This window comes from Stegostoma tigrinum, chromosome 38 (assembly GCF_030684315.1).
Source record: "Stegostoma tigrinum isolate sSteTig4 chromosome 38, sSteTig4.hap1, whole genome shotgun sequence".
In the NCBI taxonomy this organism is placed as follows: domain Eukaryota; kingdom Metazoa; phylum Chordata; class Chondrichthyes; order Orectolobiformes; family Stegostomatidae; genus Stegostoma; species Stegostoma tigrinum.
This window is the reverse complement of record NC_081391.1, coordinates 10021253-10043018: the sequence shown is the minus strand read 5'-3', so window position 1 is coordinate 10043018 and position 21766 is coordinate 10021253. Positions and strand designations below refer to the sequence as shown.

The window sequence follows — 21766 nt, the reverse complement described above, 5'->3', positions numbered from 1 at the left end:
CCTGTGACATTGACACAACAGGGATGGAAATTCAATGATCTTTCTTGGTCTCTGGTCCTAATCTCTTTCCCAAATGCTCTTAGCCTCACTCACTCACATTTGTGTCTCTCCCTTCGCCACTCCCACTCTTTCCTGCGATCACTGTCTCTCTCCCGCTCTCACTCTGTCTCTTTTTTTCTCCCACCTTTTGTATAGAATCCCCTCAGAAGTGACAAGGAGGGGAAACAGTTGAGAGGGTTGGGTGTTTAGGGATATCAGCCCCTGTCCCACCACCTCATTAGTTATGCTCTGGACGAGAAGGTCCACTGGGCGCCATCTCCCGCCAGCTATTAAGGCCGTGATGTGGTCAATTATTGGACGCATTAAAGTCTCAACTCATCACCTTTCTTTCTGGCAGTCAAAAATGGTAGCTGGTTTCCTGACTGAGTAACCACGGTGACCCGCCTTTGGTGGTGGTGATGGTGGGTGGAGGGGGTCAGGCATCTTCAGTTGTCCCAGTCTGTGACACAGATGTTGACTGGGATCCAAGATTAGTCTCTGGAAGCCATTCCCCTGCCCTTGCCTCTGACCCCACCCCATCCTCAAACACCCCTCTCTATCTCTCTCCCTGTACTGAGAAGAAGCTCCTTGACAACTGGGAAGTTGCCAGCATCTGATTGGCCTGCAGCTCCTGGCGGCTCAGGACGCCAGTGTCAAGCTCCTCGATAGGCCAGGAAATTGGCTAAAGCTCGCCAGTCAGTCCTTAACATGGTGCGTGATTGGTCACATTTTCTCAGTCTGTTAGTCAACACTTAGCACATTCACCATGGCACTCAATCCCAAAGTAAGAACAACTACGTGCCCCTTCCCCCTCTCAAGCTGTCATTTTTCGTCACTGCCAATCTCTCTTGTCTCTCTCGTTCTTTCTGTCATTCTTTGTTTCTGTCTCTCTCTTTCTCTCCTTCCCTCTTTCCCTTAAGTCTCCCGTTCTGTTTCTGTCATTCTTTATTTCTCTCACTCTCCCTCTTGCCCTCTTCTCTCTCTAGCTCTTTGTCCCGCTCTCATGTTCTCATACTCTTGCTATTTTTTTGTCTCTCCCCCTTTCTTGCTCTCTGTTTCTCTTTCTCTCGCTCTCTCTCTCATTTGTTTACCACTTCTCTCTCCTGCTCCTTTCACTTTCACTGAGCTTTGCCTTTTCTCCTTCAAATGATCAACATTTCACACTGACTTTTGCAGTGATAAAAGACAAAATCCCAGTGCGTCTCTCCGCAATCACGACAATGGAGTATCAATCACATCATGCAAAGAATATATTCATGATTTGTAAAAACAAAGCCAAGTGGGAAAATAAGCCAATTTTTTCACACCAAACATTGTGTCTATATATTTTTACGCTGTTCGAATGGTTGGTAGAGCACTGTATCCAGGGACAAGTGATAAAGCGCTTTGTTCTGAGTTCCTGCACATTCCAAGCTCTGAATTCAGTCTCACTTAAACAGCAGTGTATCTGGTCACATCTCCGAGATGCAAAGTCATTTTACCTGCTGAAAAACAAAGTTGCTGGAAAAGCTCAGCAGGTCAGGCAGCATCTATGGAGGAGAAAACAGAGCCAACCTTCCTCATTTTACCTGCTGGCTGGTTCCTCCTGCTTCAGACGACGTGTCAAAGATTCTTTGCAAGGTGGGAATGCCATCATTGAGAATCTATTCACCTCCCTCTCGTGTTCAATATCGCTCCACAATAGCTCCTGAAATACAGTTCGATTTAACATTGAACACTTACTTACTAAAGGAGCTTGTGTTCTGCAGTGTATATTGTCCCTGTCTCTGGATTAGGGTGGAGCCTGGGTTTATCCCAGTACAGGACTTGCTGGCCAGGGAACACTGTGTCATAAAGATGCTGATAATCAAGCTACAAGTCCTTCTAATAAACTTAATGTAGATGATGAGAGGGGAGTGTTCCCTACTGTCCCTAGTTGACCCCATGAGAACAAAGAAAATTACAGCACAAGAACAGGCCCTTCGGCCCTCCAAGCCTGTGCCGATCCAGATCCTCTATCTAAACCTGTCGCCTATTTTCCAAGGATCAGTATCCCTCTGCTCCCTGCCCATTCATGTATCTGTCTAGATACATCTTAAATGACACTATCGTGCCCACCTCTACCACCTCCGCTGGCATCGCGTTCCAGGTACCCACCACCCTCTGCGTAAAGAACTTTCCATGCATATCTCCCTTAAACTTTTCCCCTCTCACCTTGAAATCGTTACCCCCCTCGTAACTGAGTCCCCAACTCTGGGAAAAAGCTTCTTGCTATCCACCCTGTCTATACCTCTCATGATTTTATAGACCTCCATCAGGTCCCCCCTTAGCCTCCGTCTTTCTAATGTAAATAATCCTAATCTAATCAACCTCTCAACCACCTCAAGAATGTGGGGGTGAGCTGCCTTCTTGAACCACTGCAGTCCTCCTGCTGTGAGTTGGCCCGTAATTCCCTTAGGGAGGGAATTCCCGGATTTTGTCACGGCGGCAGTGAAGGAACAGCGAGGTATTTCCAAGTCAGGATGGTGAGTTGCTTAGAGGGGATCTTGCAAGGGGTGCTGTTCCCATGTGTCTGTTGCCCTGGTCCTTTTAGATGGAAGTGGTTGTGGGTTCGGAAGGTGCTGTCTGAGGATCTTTGGTGAATTTCTGCTGTGCATCTTGTAGATGGTACACATTGCTGCTGCTGGGGGTCAATGGTGGAGGGAGTGGGTGTTTGCAGATGTGGTGCCAATCAAGTGGAGGCTGCTTCGTCCTGGATGGTGTCAAGTTTTGTTCACTAACTTGAAGGATCAATGGGAATCTCTCCTGTTTCACTGAATCAAGTTCAAAGCAAGTAAATCATTAAACAAGGGGGAATTAACACACATCAACAATGTCTTTATTACTGGTTGGAGCCAAGAAGACTGCTCTGAAAGCCAGGATATTTGTGTTTTGGGGAGTCAAAAGCATTCTTAGGCCAGGGGGATCACAATACAGTCAGAGTTACAGATCGTGTACAGAAACCAAATATTGGGAATGCTGGAAATCTGAAGTTAAAGGCAAAAATGCAGGGAATACTCAGCAAGTCCTGCAGCATTTGAGGGGACAGAAATGGAGTTTCAGGACCCTTCTATACAGCAAGAAGATAGAAATGTAAGTTATTGTCCTTTCCCAGAGGTCTTATGAGAGCAAAAGGAGCAGGGACAGGAATGAGGAACAGCCATTTAGAATCCCTACGGTGTGGAAACAGGCCCTTCAGCCCAACAAGTCCACAATGACCCTTGGAGCATCCCACCCAGAGCCATTCCCCTATGAGCCACACATCCCTGAACACCGTGGGTAATGCAGCACAGCCAATCCAACCTAACCCGCACATCTTCGGACTGTGGGAGGAAACCGGAGCACCCGGAGGAAACCCACGCAGACACAGGGAGAATGTGCAAACTCCACACAGACAGTCACCTGAGGGTGGAATCGAACCCAGGTCCCTGGCACTGTGAGGCAACAGTGCTAACCACTGAGCCACCATGCCATCCTCTTAGCTCTCAACTCAACACTCCACAGCCTCGTAGCCTCAACACTGCTTTCAACAATTTTAGATCTGAATTTTTGTCTTGTTTATTTTTCTGTCTTTTTAATTTCCTAATATTGGATCCAAAACAGCTGCTTGTGCGGTTCCAGGACACAACCTCTGCTCAGGTATGACTAATTACTCCTCTCTCTGGCTTTCGCATCATGAAATCTTCTGCTATTTACTCTCTCCCACCCCTTTGCCCCTATCACACATCTCCCTGCGCCAGCTGAAATTACCATGAAAGGACTCTCCTGCTCAACCTCTCCCCTGCCCCTGAGGCACGGTGACCCTCAGGTTAAACTACCACTGGTCATCTCTCTCTCTCTCCCTGTAACCTTCCTTCCCTCCCTCAGGGAGTGCGCGTGGTCGGGATTGAGTTTGCTGAGCATAGTTGGAGTTGCAATCATCCAGGCAAGTGGGGAGCGTTCCATTTGGAATACTGCAAACAATTCTAGTCGCCTTCCTGTGGGAAGAATATTATTACAATGCAATAAATATTTGCCAGGATGTTAGATAACAAAGTGCAGAGCTGGATGAACATAGCAGGCCAAGAAGCATCTTAGGAGCAGAAAAGGTGACGTTTCGGGGCTAGACCCTTCATCAGAAATGGGGGAGGGGAAGGGGGTTCTGAAATAAATAGGGAGAGAGGGGGAGGCGGATCGAAGATGGATAGAGGAGAAGATAGGTGGAGAGGAGACAGACAAGTTAAAGAGGTGGGGATGGAGCCAGTAGAGGTGAGTGTAGGTGGGGAGGTAGGGAGGGGATAGGTCAGTCCAGGGAGGATGGACATGTCAAGGGGGTGGGATGAGGTTAGTAGGTAGAAGATGGGGGTGCGGCTTGAGGTGGAAGGAGGGGATAGGTGAGAGGAAGAACGGGTTAGGGAGGCAGGAACGAGCTGAGCTGGTTTTGGGATGCACTTGGGGGAGGGGAGATTTTGAAGCTTATGAAGTCCACATTGATACCATTGGGCTACAGGGTTCCCAAGCGGAATATGAGTTGCTGTTCCTGCAACCTTCGGGTGGCATCGTTGTGGCACTGCAGGAGGCCCAGGATGGACATGTCGTCTGAGGAATGGGAGGGGGAGTTGAAATGGTTCGCGACTGGGAGGTGCAGTTGGATGTTAATGGGACTGTAAGGTTTAAGTTATAAGGAGAAGCTGGTGAGGGTTGGGTTTTTTTTCCTTGAATCGCAGGAGGCTGAGGAATGCCCTTACTAGAGATTTATAAAATCATGAGGGGTACAGGTAAGTTGAATAGCCAAGGTGTTTTCCCCAGTGTAGGGGAGTCTAAAACTAGAGGGGCATAGGTTTAAGGTGAGAGGGGAAAGATATCAAAGGGACCTCAGGGACAACTTTTTCTTGCAGAAGGTGGTACGTGTATGGAACGAGCTGCCAGAGGAAGTGGTGGAGGCTGGTACACTTACAGCATTTAAAATACATTGGAAAAGTACATGAATAGAAAAGGTTTAAAGAAATATGGGCCAAACGTAGGCAAAAGGAACTAGTTTGGTTTCGGAAATCTGGTCAGCATGGACAAGCTGGGTCAAAGGGTCAGTGTCCATGCTGTATGAGTCTATGTCTCTATTGTAAGAGGGAACAAGCTTTGGGGATGCAGCAGTTCAGTAACTAAAAGACATTGACCTTGGACAGTTCAGTGATGATAATGCCATTGAATGTTAAGTAGAGATGGGCACACTCTTTTTTTCATAAGGGAACTGCTATTTATTCATTCATTGATGGGATGTAGGTATCGCTGACAATTCCCTAACTGCCCTCAAGAAGGTGGTAGTGAGCTGTCTTCTTGAACCACTGCAGTTAGATACATCGACAGCAGTGCGAGGAAGGAAGTTCCACTGTTCTGACCCAAAATTACGGTGACTTTTAGTACTTGCATAGCACAAATGCTGTTTGTTATTTTCCAGCCCAAGCCAGAATATTGACCAGAGCTGGCTGAAACTATTCTAATAATCAAAAGGTCGCAAATAGTTCTGAACATTGTGCAATCATTGGCAAGTCTCCTCACCTCTGACCTTTAGTTGGCCGTTGATGATGTAGCTGAAGGTGCTTGGGCCTAGATAACTGTGGACTTGATTTTCACAGAGTCAAAGAGGCTCCGCGATTCAGGATTCTTGCCTCCATTCCCACCATCTTCAATTCAGGGGCGGCTCTGTGGTTAGCACTGCTGCCTCACAGCGCCAGGGGCCTGGGTTCAATTCCACCCTCAGGTGACCATTTGTGTGGAGTTTGCACATTCTCCCCCAGGTCTGGGTGGGTTTCCTCCGGGTGCTCCGGTTTCCTCCCACAGTGCAAAAGGTGTGCAGGTCAGGGTGGATCAGCCATGTTAAATCGCACCATCGTGTCCCGGCTGGGTGGATTAGCCATGGGAAATGCAGGTTGACAGGGATTTGGTAAGGAAGGGGGAGGCGGGGGTGGGAGCGTGTCAGGGTGGGATGCGCTTCACAGGGCCGGGGTAGACTCGATGGGCTGAATGGCCTGTTTCCACACCGTAGGGATTCTAGCTGGACAGAAGGTTGTATCTACGCCACTCCTGCCTGGTCACCTCCATTGCAATGGAAATGAATTGTGGCACCACAATTCCGATGGGGTCAAGCCAACCTCCTCAAGATTGATGGGTCACTATCCCTCGGAGGAGGATACAAGCATTGGAGGTACCCCAGAGAAGGTTCCTTAAGCTGTTGCTGGGCATGGAGGAAGGTTCTTACAAGGTGAGGATGAGGAGATTGGAGTTTGTAAAAATGACAGGCAGCTTTGATGCAGCGTACAGGGCTCTAAGGGGGCTCTCAACAGAGTAGGCGCCGTTGCAAGGGAGTCTAAGACCAGACAGTACAATCTCAGAGTAAGAGGTCACACACTGAAGGCAGAGATGAGGAGGAATTTCCTTCTCTTAGGGTGCTGTGAATTCTTTACCAGAGAGGGCTGGCAAGTCTGGGTCTGTCAGTAAATTCAACACTGATACAGACAGATTTTTTTTAATCAATAATCAAATCAACGATTGCATGGCTAAGGTAGGAAAGCAGGGCTGAGGGTTATCAACCATGATCTAACTGAATAGTGGAGCAGTGTCAATGGGCTGAATGGCCTGCTTCTACATCTACATCTTATAACCCCATAACCCTGCATTCCCCATGGCTAACCCATCTGCTTGCACATCCCTGGATACTATGGGATAAATCAGTATAGCCAACCCACCCTGAACCTGCACACCTTTGGACTGTGGGAGGAAACCGGAGCACCCGGGGTAAGCCCACACAGACGCAGGGAGAATGTGCAACCTCCACACAGACAGTCGCCGAGGGTGGAATCAAACCCGGGTCCCTGGTACTATGAGGCAGCAGAGCTAACGTGAAACTCAAGCAAAACACATCTCTTTTAATGATATATCTCTGTATCTGCCTGTATAATCAGAAGAGTCATAGAGTCATGCAGCACAGAAACAGAGCCTTTGGTCCAACCAGTCCATGTCAACCATTATCCCAAACTAAACTAGTCCCACCAGCCTGCACTTGGTCCATATCCCTCCAAACATTTCCTATCCTAGTATTTATCTAAATGTCTTTTAAACATTGTAACTGTACCCACCTCCACCACTTCCTCTGGAAGTTCATTCCACACGTGAACCGCTCTCTATCTAAGACATATTGCCCCTCATGTCTTTTTAAAATTTTTCTCCTCTCGCCTTAAAAATATGCTTCCTACTCTTGAAATCCCCCACCCTAGGGCAAAGACAGGGTATAAATTAACCCCAATGCCTGGTGAGTAGGCTTCTAAGAATAACAACCACAATCTGTATTAGTGTAGCAGAAGATGGCCCAAGGTGCTTCACTGCAGCTTGATAAAGAGCACTTTGACATCGGATCACAGTGGGGAGATGTTAATGCAGACAGCCAAGGGCTTGGTGAAAGAGTCTGAAGGAACATCTTCCACAGAATCCCTATAGATTAGATTCCCTACAGTGTGGAAACAGGCCCTTCGGCCCAACATGTCCACACTGCCCCTTGGAGCATCCCACCCAGGCCAATCCCCCTATAACCCACACACCCCTGAACACTACAGGCAACTTAGCTTGGCCAATCCACCTAGCCTGCACATCTTTGGGCTGTGGGAGGAAACCAGAGCACCCGGAGGAAACCCACGCAGACACGGGGAGAATGTGCAAACTCCACACAGACAGTCGCCCGAGGCTGGAGTCGAACCCGGGTCCCTGGTGCTGTGAGGCTGCAGTGCCAACCACTGAGCCACCGTGCAGCCTATAATGTAGCAACAGGCCATTCAGCCCATCAAGTTCGACCAAACGTCTGAAGAGCATCCCCCCGAAGCCCACCATCCCCGTAACCCTGCATTTCCCATGACTAACCCATCTAGCTTGCACATCCCTGAACACTATGGGACAAGTCAACATGGCCAACCCTTCCTAACCTGTACATCTTTGGGCTGTGGGAGGAAACCGGAGCACCCAGAGGGAACCCACGCAGATACGGGGAGAATGTGCAAACTCCACACGGACAGTCACCTGAGGCTGGAATCAAACCCAGGTCCCTGATGCTGTGGGACTGCAGTGCTAACCGCTGAGCCACCGTGCCACCTCTTAAAGACAAGAGAGAAGCAGATGTCAGCCCCAGTATGTGTGGCCAAGCAACAGAAGGTACACGCCCCCCACCCTGACCCACCAATGATGGAAAGATTGGAAATGGTCAGGGGGCAAGAACTGGAGGGAAGCACAGTGTACACCAGCTGGTTTTACAGCAGGAGGTGATTATAGAGATACAGGAGGGGAGGTCATTGAGGTAATTGGAAACTAAGATAACATTAAAATGGGCCAAATTAAAATGGGAAACAGCCCAGCCAATGCACTGATACCCCACACACACCAAGAACTGTGGAAACTTACCACTGGGGATAGGTCTTCACCATATTCACTCACTAGAAAATTAAAAAGAAAAATACAGGCTGACGTTGGTAGTGAGAATGCAATTGCTGTCCTTTAGTCATTCAGTTGTGCCCTTTCACAACAATTCGCTGCACTGATATCATGCCAATTTGGCTTTCTATACACTCATGGCATTTTAGAATACAGCTTTCAGTTCTGCTTTCCCTGCCCTCGGAAGGAACGTTGTTAAACTTGAAAAGGTTCAGGGAAGTTTTATAAGGATTTTGCCAGGACTGGAGAGTTTGAGTTGCAGGGAGGAGTTGACCAGATTGGGACTGGTTTTGTCCAGAGAGTCGGAGACTGAGGGGTGAGGCCAGAGCTGAATGCAATATTTCCAAAGTGACGCATCAACGCCCCGTAATGATGCTCCAACTCCTCGACTTCATGCACTGACCAACAGGCTGGGGCTATTTTCTCTGGAGTGTTGGAGGCTGTGGGATGACCTTATGGAGGTTTATAGAATCATGAGGGGCAGGGATAGGATAGATAGTCAATGTCTGTTTTCCCAGGGGTAGGTGTCCAAAACTAGAGGGTGTAAGGTTTAAGGTGAGAGGGGAAAGGTTTTGAATGGACTTGAGGGACAACATATTCATACAGATGGAGCTGCCAGAGGAAGTGGTGGAGGCTGGTACAATTACAACATTTAAAAGGCATCTGGATGGGTACATAAATAGGAAGGGTTTAGGGGGATATGGGCCAAATGCTGGCAAATGGGACTAGATTAATTTGGGATATCAGGTTGGCACGGACATGTTGGATCAAAGGGTCTGTTTCCATGCTGTATAACTCTAAGTTTTTCAAAATTTGCCAACAGCTGTGTCGGCATTTCCAATTCCTATAAACAATCCATCAGGCAGATCAGCTGTGGGAGAATTGGGATCAATTCTAACTCAGTTCAATTGGTAGGAATCCACAGGCCCGAGTGGAGGTTTGGATTTACAGCAGGTCTGATGAGAGGTCTGGATGGGATCGGGTGTAAAACAAGTTCTGCACCCAATTCTAGATAATAAAATGTGAGGCTGGATGAACACAGCAGGCCAAGCAGCATGTCAGGAGCACAAAAGCTGATGTTTCGGGCCTAGATCCTTCGTCAGAGAGGGGGATGAGGTGAGGGTTCTGGAATAAATAGGGACGGGGGGGAGGCGGACCGAAGATGTTACCCTCCTCCCTCCGGACTAACCTCAGGGAATCACTCTCCCACTGCCGCTCTTTTGTAATCTCTTCTTCCCTGGACTGACCTATCCCCTCCCTACCTCCCCACCTATACTCTCCTCTCCACCTATCTTCTTTTCTCTCCATCTTCGGTCTGCCTCCCCCTCTCTCCCTATTTATTCCAGAACCCTCACCCCATCCCCCTCTCTGATGAAGGGCCTAGGCCCAAAACGTCAGCTTTTGTGCTCCTGAGATGCTGCTTGGCCTGCTGTGTTCATCCAGCTTCACACTTTGTTATCTTGGATTCTCCAGCATCTGCAGTTCCCATTATCTCTGTACCCAATCCTGTCAGTTTCTGCCATTAGAACTGACCCTATTTATCTAAGATGATAGTTTTAATGCTGATCGTAAACACCCAGGCACAATCGAACGGGGAGATGACAGCCTGATTTCTCATCCAGTCACAATGAACTAAAAGACCTTTGGGGTGGGATGGGGGAATTTGGGCAGGAGTCAGGGGTCATGCCTGCCAGCTGATGTGTGAACAAGTAATGTTGAGTTGACACTTTTTTCTTATTCTGCAACGGGATAGGCATCACTAGGAAGACTGGCATGTGTTCCCTTGTCCCTGTCTGTCCTTGAACTGAATCACTTATTTTTGAGAGCCATTAAGAGTTGGATAGGAATGTGGCATCATAAAACCAGAGCAGGCCATTCAGCCCATCGATCCTGCTCTATAGTCATTTACTATCATTGCTGATCAATGCTGCCCATGCCAAATTGCCTCATTAACTCTTTATCACTTTCAATCATTGGTATTTAGGAATGTATACATTTCTATTTTCAACATACTCAAAAAAACTATTCTATTCAATCCTATGTATAAAAAGATTTCTCTTCATCTCAGTCCTAAGTGGGCTGTTCCTCATTTTTAAATTATGGCCCCCTCCCTTGTAGGTTCCCCAAATGGGACACATGAAATCAATCAGCGTCAAATTCACTCACAAGATGGGGACTTCACATGTGTATATTACCCAGAGGGCAGTTAAGATTCAACCATAGCGCTGTGGGTCTAAAGTCACATGTAGGCCAGACCAGGTAAGGACGGCAGTTTCCTTCCCTAAAGGGGCGTTAGTGAACTAGACTGTTGTGGTGGAATTTATCTGTATCCCCCCAGCCTAAACCTGCCCATTTGGATTATTGATGCCTTTTCATTCATTTGAGAGATGTGAGCATCAATGTCAATGGCCAAGTCAGCATTTATTACCCAGAGGGCAGTTGAGAGTCAAGCATGTCACTGTGGGTCTGGAGTCACATGTAGACCAGAGTGGGTGAGATTGGCAGATTTCCTTCCCTAAAGGATGTTAGTGACCCAGATGGGGTTTTAGGACAATTGATGGTAATTACGCAAGCTTTCCATTAAGCCTGCTCTTCATTCCATGTTTTCTTGAATTCAAATTTCACCAGCGTACTGTGAAAAGGTAAAGAAGCCATTGTCTTCCAGGCCATAGGGCTGCTCTCCCATTAGAGACAGGGACACCTCTGGTGGTGGTTTAACCTGAGGGCCACCACATGTCAGGTAAGGGGACAGGCTGAGGAGGAGAGTCCCCTCATAGTAACCTCAGCCACTGCAGGAATTGAACCCACTCTGTTAGCATCGTGCTGTGTTACCAGCCAGCCGTCCCAGATAACAAGCCAGCACCCACTACTTGCCCTTACAGTCTGCCAGCTAACATAAAGCAGCCATTACAATTCCAATTATCCAAACAAAGCAACAGCCTGCAACATTTTTCAATTCAAATATCAGCAGCTGCTCGAGTGGGATTAAACCCAGGCCATTGAACTGAGGAGTGGGAGTTGCTCGCCCAGTGACATATATCAGATTTCCGGCCCCAGCGTGGGCTCGTTCCCCCCCCCCCCTGCCCCCGGCCTAAGCCTGGCACGGTCTGGAATCCAGTCCCAGCACGGTCAGGGGGCTCAATTGTGGACTGGGTTGTGACGACTGTTATTCAGAGCTCTGTTTCTTTACTTTCCTAATTTATTCATCCAATCTGTAACGCTCGACCTTTTTATTTCATTATTTTCCTAATTTTTTTTCCCCTAAGAATTTGTATTTAAGAATCTGTACCCAGGTACCTTTGAACCTAAGATGGCACCGTAACTGGCACCTTGTAAACCTTCCACAGTACTCATCTGAATTGTGTGTGACAATAAACCTAATATAATGCAAGACCCCTGCACCACTCCCAACACACACATTCATAAAAGCCTCCAGGAAATGACTAAGTGGTTATATGCTGTGTTTATGCCTGGTATTTTGTCACACATGTTTACTTCAAGTGGGTTAACACGGCTAATAGAGCTGCCTATACTTCAGGTTTCTGCTTTCAAGCTGCTCCAGAGTGTTTGAAAAATTTGAACAGGATTCAAGTTATCAGCAAGATAAACATTGTCTGCTACAGACTGGGGATGTCTGTCTCAGCGCCTGGTTAAGTCAGAGTAATTAACTTATAGCAGCTCAAACTCAAGTCACATGACTGACTCAGAGAAAGAATTCCCACCAGCTGTGCAAACAAGTTCGAGGAAAGACACAGCTAGGAATCGAGGTTGAGAAGGCAGCTGCTGCTACTGTGTAGCACAGCGTCAGACTACAGCGTACAGCGCAGGCAAACTCACTCAACAGAAAAACACAGCCTGCCTTGCGGCCCAGACTCACTTCAGCTGCCAGCTGTCAACATACTGTAAACGGAGACATCCACATGCTCAGCGGTGGAGAAAACCGCCATCTGTCGGCATGTCATGCAAGGCCACCTCTGGCCACCCTGGCCCCGTCCTGAGACCCATTTAATCGGCCCCTCTGCTGCCCAAACTGTGCGTGTCTGTGTTGTGGGCGCGCGAGTCTGTGTGTGTGTGTGTGTGTGTGTGTGTGTGTTGTGGAACAAATACAGAAGTTTCTAGAAAAGCTCAGCAGGTCTTATAGCAGAAGAATCAGAGTTAACATTTCGGGTCAGTTCTGGGGAAGGGTCACCGGGCCCGAAACATTAACTCTGATTTTTCCTTCACAGATGCTGCCAGTCCTGCTGAGCTTTTCCAGCAACTTCTGTTTTTGTTCCTGATAACAACATGGAACTTAGGTGCTGGGCAAGGCCATTCAGCTTGCTCCTCCATTCGATAAGTTCATAGCCAATCTGATTGTCATCGGCTCTTTCCTTTCCTGTCTGCCCCTATAATTCTTCCCACTGGCACTTACTAACTTTCTTTTATTTCCCATCTCTAACCATCACAAGGAACGCTATAAAAACTCAGCAGGTCTGTGGAGAGACAGAGTTAACAACTTGATTCCAATATGACTTCTTTTCAGAACTCATTCTAGTTCCGATAAGGAGTCATACCAGATTCAAAATGTTAACTCTGTTTCTCTCTCCACAGATGCTGATAGACTTGTTGAGTTTCTCCCGCATCCTCTGTGCTTAATTCAGATTTCCAGCATTCTGCAATTTTTGTTTTTGTTCACATATTTCAGAAGATAATCCAGCTTCCCCTTCAGTGTATCCAAGTGATCAACTCAACTGTTCTGTCCGTAGCAAGCCCATATCTGAAATGCTCCTAAATTTCCTATTGATTTCAGTGTTGATTATATTATTCTTACTCCCTCTACCTTTGATCACACACAAAAATGGAAACACATCCTCCAAACATACCCACCAACCTTCAGTTTTCCAAAGAAACGAGCCCCAGTCAACTCCCTCTTTATTGGTACGTTGTTTTGTTGTTCATAGAGGCCAATGCAATGAAGACAGGACTTCTACATTTAATGGTAAGGTCCTGGGGAGCATTGCTGAATAGAGAGACCTTGGGGTGTCGGTTCATAGTTCCCTGAAAGTGGAATCGCAGGTAGATAGGATAGTGAAGAAGGCGTTCGGTATGCTTGTCTTTATTGGTCAGTGCATTGAGTATAGGAGTTGGGAGGGTCATGTTGTGACTGCACAGAATATTGGTTAGGCCACTTTTGGAATAGTGCATTCAATTCTGGTCTCCCTGCTGTAGGAAGAATGTTTTTAAACTTGGAACGGTTCATAAAAGATTTACAAGCATGTCGCTGGGGTCCAAGGGTTTGAGTTATAGGGAGGCTTAAGAGGCTGGGGCTATTTTCCCTGGAGCGTCGGAGGCTGAGGGGTGACCTGATCGCGTTTACAAAGTCATGGGAGCATGGATAGGGTAAATTGCCAAGGTATTTTCCCTGGGGTTGGCGGGGGGGTGGAGGTCCAAAGCTAAAGGGCATAGGTTTAAGGTGAGAAGGGAAAGATTTAAAACGGACCTGAGGAGCAGCTTTTTCACGCAGAAGGTGGTGCGTGTATGGAACTAGCTTCCAGAGGAAGTGGTGGAGGCTGGTATAATAACAGCATTTAAAAGGCATCTGGATGGGTACATGAATACGAAGGTTTTAGAGGGACATGGGCCAAATGCTGGCAAATGGGAGTAGATTAATTTAAAATATTCTGTTGGCAGGGACATGTTGGACTGAAGTTCTGTTTCCATGCTGTACAGTTCTATAACTTTATGACTGTGTTTTAAAAGAGAAACTCGACCTTGCAGTTAATAGCTTAAATTTAAAAATTGCTATCTTTATTTAAAAATCCTCAACATTTTTGTTTATTGTTTGTAGAAATATAGTGGATATGGGGGAAAAGAGCTGTTTTAACGTGGGTGGGTGAATGAAAAGCAGAGGCAATTGAAGTGTGAACTTATCCCAAGAAACATTCAGAAAAACGATGAGTCAGAGTTGATCATTTGATAGGTTTAGTCCACTTAGTGTAAGGTTCTAGAATAGATTTACACTGGGTCCAGCAACTAATCTTGTGAGGCTGTTGAAAAATCTGGGTAACAGCTAAAATTTAGAGAGTGTGCACAGACGCAGACTTTTTCGCGAGCGTGCACAGACGCAGACTTTTTCGCGAGCGTGCACAGACGCAGACTTTTTCGCGAGCGTGCACAGACGCAGACTTTTTCGCGAGCGTGCACAGTCGCAGACTTTTTCGTGAGCGTGCACAGTCGCAGACTTTTTCCCCAGGGTGGAAAAGATGATTATGTGGGGGATATAATTTTAAGGAGATTGGAGGAAGGTATAGGGGAGATATCAGAGGTAGGGTCTTCACACAGAGAGTGGTGGGAGTGTGGAATGCGCTGCTAGCCATGATAGCGGAGTCAGATACTTTAGAGTCTTTTAAGTGTCTCTTGGATAGGCACATGGAGGATAGTAAAATGTAGGGTAGGCAGGGTAGATTGATCTTTAGAGTAGGATAATAGGTCAGCACAATATTGTGGGCCAAAGGGCCTGTACTACGCTGTTTTGTATGTTCTAAAAGATCAACACCACAAGGTGCCATGTCTTGTACTGTAGCAAAAGACTAAAATCTTTTCTGACTTATAACAAGCCTTGCAAGCAACTCATACCTTAAACCACAGGACAGCACCTTCCCTTTTACTTTCAGCATAACCAAACATACGCCTCACAGATATACTTTACAGTATTTGATAAGCAGACAACCAATTCTCCCGGAAACAGTCCAAAGTGATTTTTTAGCGACTGAGGATTTACTTCGCTTCACTCCGTTTCTCTACCTGAGATGTTTTAGTCTGAGCTGAGTTTTTTTTTAATGTCCCTGGAGATTCTTCCTCTAGCACAAGCTGAGTGGGTTTTCCAACCTCTCTCAAGATTCTGTCATCTGAACCGTTTCTTAGCTGCATCCTTCCTACAGCCTTTTTGCAACTTCCACACAGCCATTCCTGTCCAAATCCAACCTGCCCTTGTGTGGCAAGCAGCATTCTGTATGTTTGGAAACACGCCGATTGGTCGTGGAATAGGAAGTTGGGACGCATTCCTCGGTTTTCATTGGGTGTCTCATCCCTTGCTGAAAGGAACTAATGAGGCAAACAGGCTGACTCTTCAGGACAAGACACAGCATAACTCTGATCAGGCAGCATGGAGGACAGCTGTAGGTTCGGGTCCTGGCTCTAAAACTGAGCTCCCCTGGGTAGTGGAAGCCAATTGTGGGCTGCCAGCTCAGTCTCTCGGCAGTGTCACCAGGGAGACCATGGCTGCCGGGGGCATGCAACATCTCCAGGACCAGAGGTTGCAGATGAGTGATTTGAGGCCGGAGAATGGACAGGGGAGGGAGTTCTGGAGTTCAGGGTCATGGAGAAAGATGGAAATGGGTTGTCAGTGACCACTCCCTTGTACACTGTCCTTGCTCTCAATTGCACTTCCTGAGGACTCTCTCCCCTCCCCTCCTGCCAGTTGACAGGTGACCCACATTGCTTAACAAGTTGGATGGGCCAACACTTAGATCATTTATAGCCTAGGTAAGAATAATGTTTTAGAATTGTCTTGAAGTGATCATTCATTGACCACTCAAAGGGCACCAGCTTACAGCAGGCTGGAAGGTTGGGCCCTTCTGATCTGAAGTCAGGTGGCGTTGGAGAGATTGAGGTCACCTTAAGGAGGCGATGTTTATGCCAGACTAATCCAGAAATCCGGCTAATGACCCAGGTTGGAATCCTATCACAGCATTTTGAACTAAAACAATCTGAAAGGATGACTGGAAACAGTTGTACTTCAGAACCTGGTTCACAAGTGACTTCAAGAGAAGGAAATCTGCCCTCCTTACCTGGTCTGGCCTACACGTGACTCCAGACCCACGGCAAAGTGGTTGACTCTTAACTGCCCTCTGGGCAATTAGGAATGGGCAATAAATGTTGCCTGGCCAGCAACGTCCACAATCCTGTGAATGAATAAAATGGTCCTCCCACCTCTAGGCCTCAAATCCAGATGGATTCTCCCCTTGAATTTACCTAGCACCCTTCACCAATCTCAGCCCTTTACGGCTGCAGTCTTATAGTGTTGGAAATGCAGTGGCGCATTTGCACACAGTAAGCTCACAGAACAGCAACATTGTAAAGGCAAAGATGACAAGTTTCTGGAATGTTGGTTTAGGGATAGGTTTTGGTCAGGTGACAAGGCAGAAATGTTTCTCTTCAAACTAACATTAGTACATCCCTTTGAGGGGGCGGGTAGGGTCCAGGTTCAACATTTTATCTGGAATTCCCGGCTCTTCAGGGCTGATCGGATTTGGTCAATGGAGTTGGAGATGGATTTCTTTTCAATGAATGTCTCCTCATTTAGCTTGTCTATTTATATCTCACCAATGTTTGCTACTGACTGTCAGTCACAGAGATTACCAACTGTACCTGGAAGCTCCCTGCTCTGCATCATCGATGAATCCAATCTCTGGAATTAGAAAAAAAAGGATTTAGACCGTGAATCTGCAGTTACAGCAGTTTCCCTATCCCTGTAACTCTGTATTTCCCATGGCCAATCCAACCTAACCTGCACATCTTTGGACTGTGGGAGGAAACCAGAACAAGCCCACGCAGAGAATGTACAAACTCTGTGTAGGGTGGGATTGAACTCCGGTCCCTGGGGCTGTGAGGCAGTTTTCCCAGCAGTTACAGACCCACCCCAACCCTTTTGTTCTTGGAAAGGGGCCCATTTATTGCCCGTCCCTTCAGGGGAAGGTGGCGAGACATCTTCTCAAGGGCAAATAACAATGGGCACCAAATCCTGTTCTTGCCAGCATTACCCATGTCATATGAAAGCATTTTAAAGCTCATCAGCAGGCAATCATAGTTTTGACAGAGGTGGTGAAGGGGGAAAGATTTAAAAGGGACCCGAGGGACAACTTTTTCACACAGTGAATGTGGCAAATTGCCAGAGGAAGTAGCAGATGCAGATACAGTTACAACATTTAAAGCCATTTGGGCAGGTACATTGTTAGGAAAGGTTTAGAGGAAGGGTCACTGGACCCGAAACGTTAACTCTGATTTTTTTGTTCCTCCACAGATGCTGCCAGACCTGCTGAGCTTTTCCTACAATTTCTGTTTTTGCTTCTCATATCCAGCATCAACAGTCCTTTCAGTTTTTATTAAGGCTTAGAGGGATATGGGCTAAACACAGGCAAATGGGACTAGTTCAGTTTAGGAAACTCGGTCGGCAGGAATGAGTTGGGCCGAAGGGTCTGTTTCCGTGCTGTGTGACAGAGGTACATGAGGGAGTTACTTGGTGTTTCACAATCTGAAAGGCATACAGCTGTCTAAGATTCCATAGCCTTGTGCTTCATTCTGTCCCCTTTAGAGCTGCTGACCCAGGCTGGGTCACATAGTACAAAATCTTATACATATTTTACTAATCGACCTGCTCAGAGATATTATTATACACCTCTAGAGCAGGTGGGATTTGAAACCCGGTCTCCGGAATCAGAGGTAAGAGCACTACCACTGTACCACAAGAGCCCACTCTGTGCTATAATCTAACACAGTCTGGCAGAGGCATCGGCGATTAATTGGAATTCAGGACCGCACAATTATTATTTCTTAATTATGGGAAAATTGGGTGAGAATTTAACTGGTGACATATACGTATATCTAAAATGTAAACACGTACGGTGAACAAATAATCAATGAGATTGGCATTGGTGGTGTGAGAGTTGCAATAAACTCGGATTAGAAAACTATACGTCTGGACTCTGTCTAACCTCTGATGATTACCACATGAACACAAGGGGTTCAGGACTAAGCACTGGGCCTCATGACCTGTTCATCATTCATTTCCATATCTCCAGGGTTGCACTCTGTTTAAAGTGTTTCCTCTTTGACTTTGAGGCAATGCATCTTCAACTTGATCACCTGCATCCTGCCCCATTGCAAACATAGCCTCAGCAAAACGGTGGCTCAGTGGTTAGCACTGCTGCCTCACTGCACCAGGGGCTGGGGTTCAGTTCCACCCTCAGGTGACTGTCTACATAGAGTTTGTATATTCTCTGTGTGGACTTGTTCTGGTTTCCACCCACAGTCCAAAGATGTGCAGGTTAGGGTGGACTGGCCGTGGGAAATGCAGGGTTGCAGGGAAAGGATCAGGGGCTCAATCTGGGTGGGATGCTCTTCAGAGGGCCAGTGCAGACTTGAAGGGCTGAATGGCCTGCTTCCACGCTGTAGGGATTCTATGAACTTGTCCATTATCCATTCTACAATTGTTTCTCCTTCTTCCCCCAGTGCTGTAAATTCAAAACCCACTTCCTCAATGACGGTCTTTTATATTTAGCAGTTCCCAGGTCATAGACATCGCTAGCAAAGGCCAGCACTTGCTGTTTATCTCCAGGTGCCCTTGGGAAGGGGATGGCGAGCTCGGAGCCGGGATCAGGAAAGAACCGGGCTTGGTGCTCGACGCTGGAAAAAGCATACCTTTATGCAATGGCGTCTTCTGAACTTTGGAAATGTCTCTTGGTCATGGTCCGTGCTGCTCCAGTCCTCAGGGCAGTCAATAATATTTAAGCGGCTGCTCAGCAGGTCCTGAGAAGCAAATATTCAGCTGGATTGAGACTAATCCCTTTGCTGCTCTTGACCACACTGTGGAGTGAAGGGTTAGCTATTGCTTTCATCTAAAAACAGCTACTGAACATGTTTCTAAGGAACTATGACATAGTTTCAAGTCGTCACAAGGAACAGGAGCCTGAGTCTACAGGGTCCCAGAAGATGTCCTCTCTCAACTCCCCATCTACCTGTTCATGTTTAATTAAACCTGGTAGAGATCATTCACAAGACCTCATCTTACTCCATCTACGCTTCTTCTCAAACAACATCCTATACATTCAGGCTAAAGTACCTTAGGAATGGTACCTGTTCAGTTGGTGACTCAGTGGTTAGGCATTCTATAATGCTAATAAAAACATCCCAAAGGGACGAGGAGAGTTATCTGGAAAGGACGATTGTGCAGGGCAATGGGGGAAAAGGCTGGGGGATGCCATGAAGTGAACTGCTCACTAGGGGAGCCACGGTGGACATATTAGTGTGGCAGCGCCCTCCTTTCACTGTTTTCACCCGGATCCCGCTATTTCCTCACAGCAAGCCTCAAGGAGCTCGGCCCCTTCCTGGATGCTCCTCTTCCACTTCTGGGTGGTCTTGGGCCGGTGATTCCCAGCTATCAGTGGGAAGGCCTCACTTCCCCAGAGAGGCCTTGTGGGTATCGCTGAAGCACTTCCTCTGTCTACCTGGGGCTTGTTTCAGAGCTGGGAGTTGAGCACCTGCTTGGGGAGTCTTGTGTTGGTCATGGGAATGATGTGCCCAGCCCATCACAGCCGATCAAGGGTGGTCTGTGCCTTGATGCTGGGGACGTTGGCCTGGTTGAGGATGTGGGTGCATCTTTCTGCCTGTGGATTCACAGGAGTGTGTGCAGGCACTTTTGGTGGTACTGCTCCAGTGCCTTCAGGTATCTGCTGTAGACAGTCAACCACTGGCCATCATTCACTGGCCGGTGCATGTGTTGACAGTCCTACAGTTCCAGTAGACAAAATAACTCCACAGAAGCCAGCATCCCGTCGCCAAGTCACCCTTTAATTACACACAGAGAGTCCGTGACACTGATCCAGCTCCTAGAGTGAACAGGACTTGTTTATATCCCTCAGCCAGGGCTCCCTGATTGGACCAGATTAACAACCCCAATCAGGGAACGCATAATCTACGAGGGACTTTGTTACAGCTGATAACTGCAATCAACCTGTTCAGATATATGACTGGGTCTTGAACCTGGGCCTCCTGACTCAGAGGTAGGCACACTACCGCTGCACCACAAAAGCTGCTCTCTGTGCATTGCAAGGGTGGCCTCATCTACAAGCAGGTAGGTAGATTCCAAACCTGTTTGTTCATCGCTCGGGCGCGATGGCGAAATAGAGTGCGTCAAAATCGTATTGCAGCACGATGGCTGCCGTGGCTCCATTATTCCTCACTGCGTATCCTACAACCTCGAAAATGGCCCTAAGGACATCACTTCTGGCTTCTCTTCAGATTACCCTGGAAGGTACTGAGTAGTAGTACACAGTAGTAAAAGGAGAGGTGTTGGCTAAAGCAGAACGATGCTCTCCCTATTACACCAGCGAGGTATGGGGTATATAAATGTCAGCGCTAGTGTGATGCCCATGGCTCATAAGCTCCAAAGACTACAAGGGAGCGGCAAGCGCTAGTGTATCTTCAGCTGATCATATCAAGCAAGGTGCAGACTGTACCAGGCAGCCCACATCTTGCAAAACACGTAACACGCTTCCGACATTAAAATGCAATTTCACAATTGTACAACAGCTGCTGGATAACCCTGAGTGTGTGAAGGATTACACTGATAGCCACTGGGGTTATCAGTAGGGCTCACAATGTGACGCGCTTCTGCGTCTCAGAAGCTACACATATTAGCAGTGATCTTCGCAGACAGAACCTGCACTGCGCCTGTTTTAACTCAACAAAGTAGGTGACAGCCATTCACTGTTTCATATCTCAGGCGGCTGCCTTGGCCAATCACAGTTAATCTAATTCATGAGGTTGACTCTGTCGTTAAGAGGATTGCCTCATGAGGAGTGATTGAATAGATTGGGACTATACTCATTGGAATTTGGAAGAATGAGGGGGTGATCTTATAGAAACACATAAAATTATGAAGGGAACAGATAAAATAGAAGCAGGGAAGTTGTTTGCACTGGTGGGTGAAACTAGAATGAGGGGGCATAGCCTCAAAATAAGGGGAAACAGGCATAGAGCTGAGTTGAGGAGGAACTTCTTAACACAAAGGGTTATGAATCTGTGGAATTCCCTGCCCAGTGAAGCAGCTGGGCCTACCTCATTGTATGTTTTGAAGGCAAAGATAGATTTTTTGAACAGTGAAGGAATTAAGGGTTATGGTCTGTGGGCGGGTAAGTGGAGCTTAGTCCCCAATAAGATCAGTCACGATCTTGTTGATTGGTGGAGCAGGGTCAATGGGCCGGATGGCCTACTCCTGCTCCTGTTCCCTATGCTCTTATGTAATCTGCACATTTTACAATTTTAACAAAACCTAGCAGTCAACTGATGGTCACGAAGAACTGGCAGATTTTCCCTTGACAACTCCTCGACCTAAGTCCAGTTGCCAACTATTCAACACTCTGCTTTGTCACAGTGTAAATGTCCTTAAATCGGTATTCTTGCCAAGTGTCCTGATGAGTACAAGAGGAAAACCTTCAAC

The 21766-nt window shown here is 47.2% G+C and overlaps 1 protein-coding gene across 3 annotated transcripts in view; it reads right to left on the bottom strand.

Moving 5' to 3' along the window:
* The window catches only part of LOC125447303 (caspase recruitment domain-containing protein 11-like), a 113295-nt gene that overhangs the window by 36274 nt on the left and 55255 nt on the right, over window positions 1–21766 (bottom strand). For 2 of the 3 annotated variants that reach the window (XM_048521612.2, XM_048521613.2), the window contains exons 9-12: window positions 18967–19074; window positions 16918–16957; window positions 8479–8510; window positions 1608–1726 (exon numbers count right to left, since the gene is read on the bottom strand). In XM_048521612.2, coding sequence (XP_048377569.2) covers window positions 1608–1726; window positions 8479–8510; window positions 16918–16957; window positions 18967–19074 — 299 coding nt within the window. The remainder of the gene's footprint in view (window positions 1–1607; window positions 1727–8478; window positions 8511–16917; window positions 16958–18966; window positions 19075–21766) is intronic. The other variant, XM_048521614.2, reaches the window with a different exon arrangement.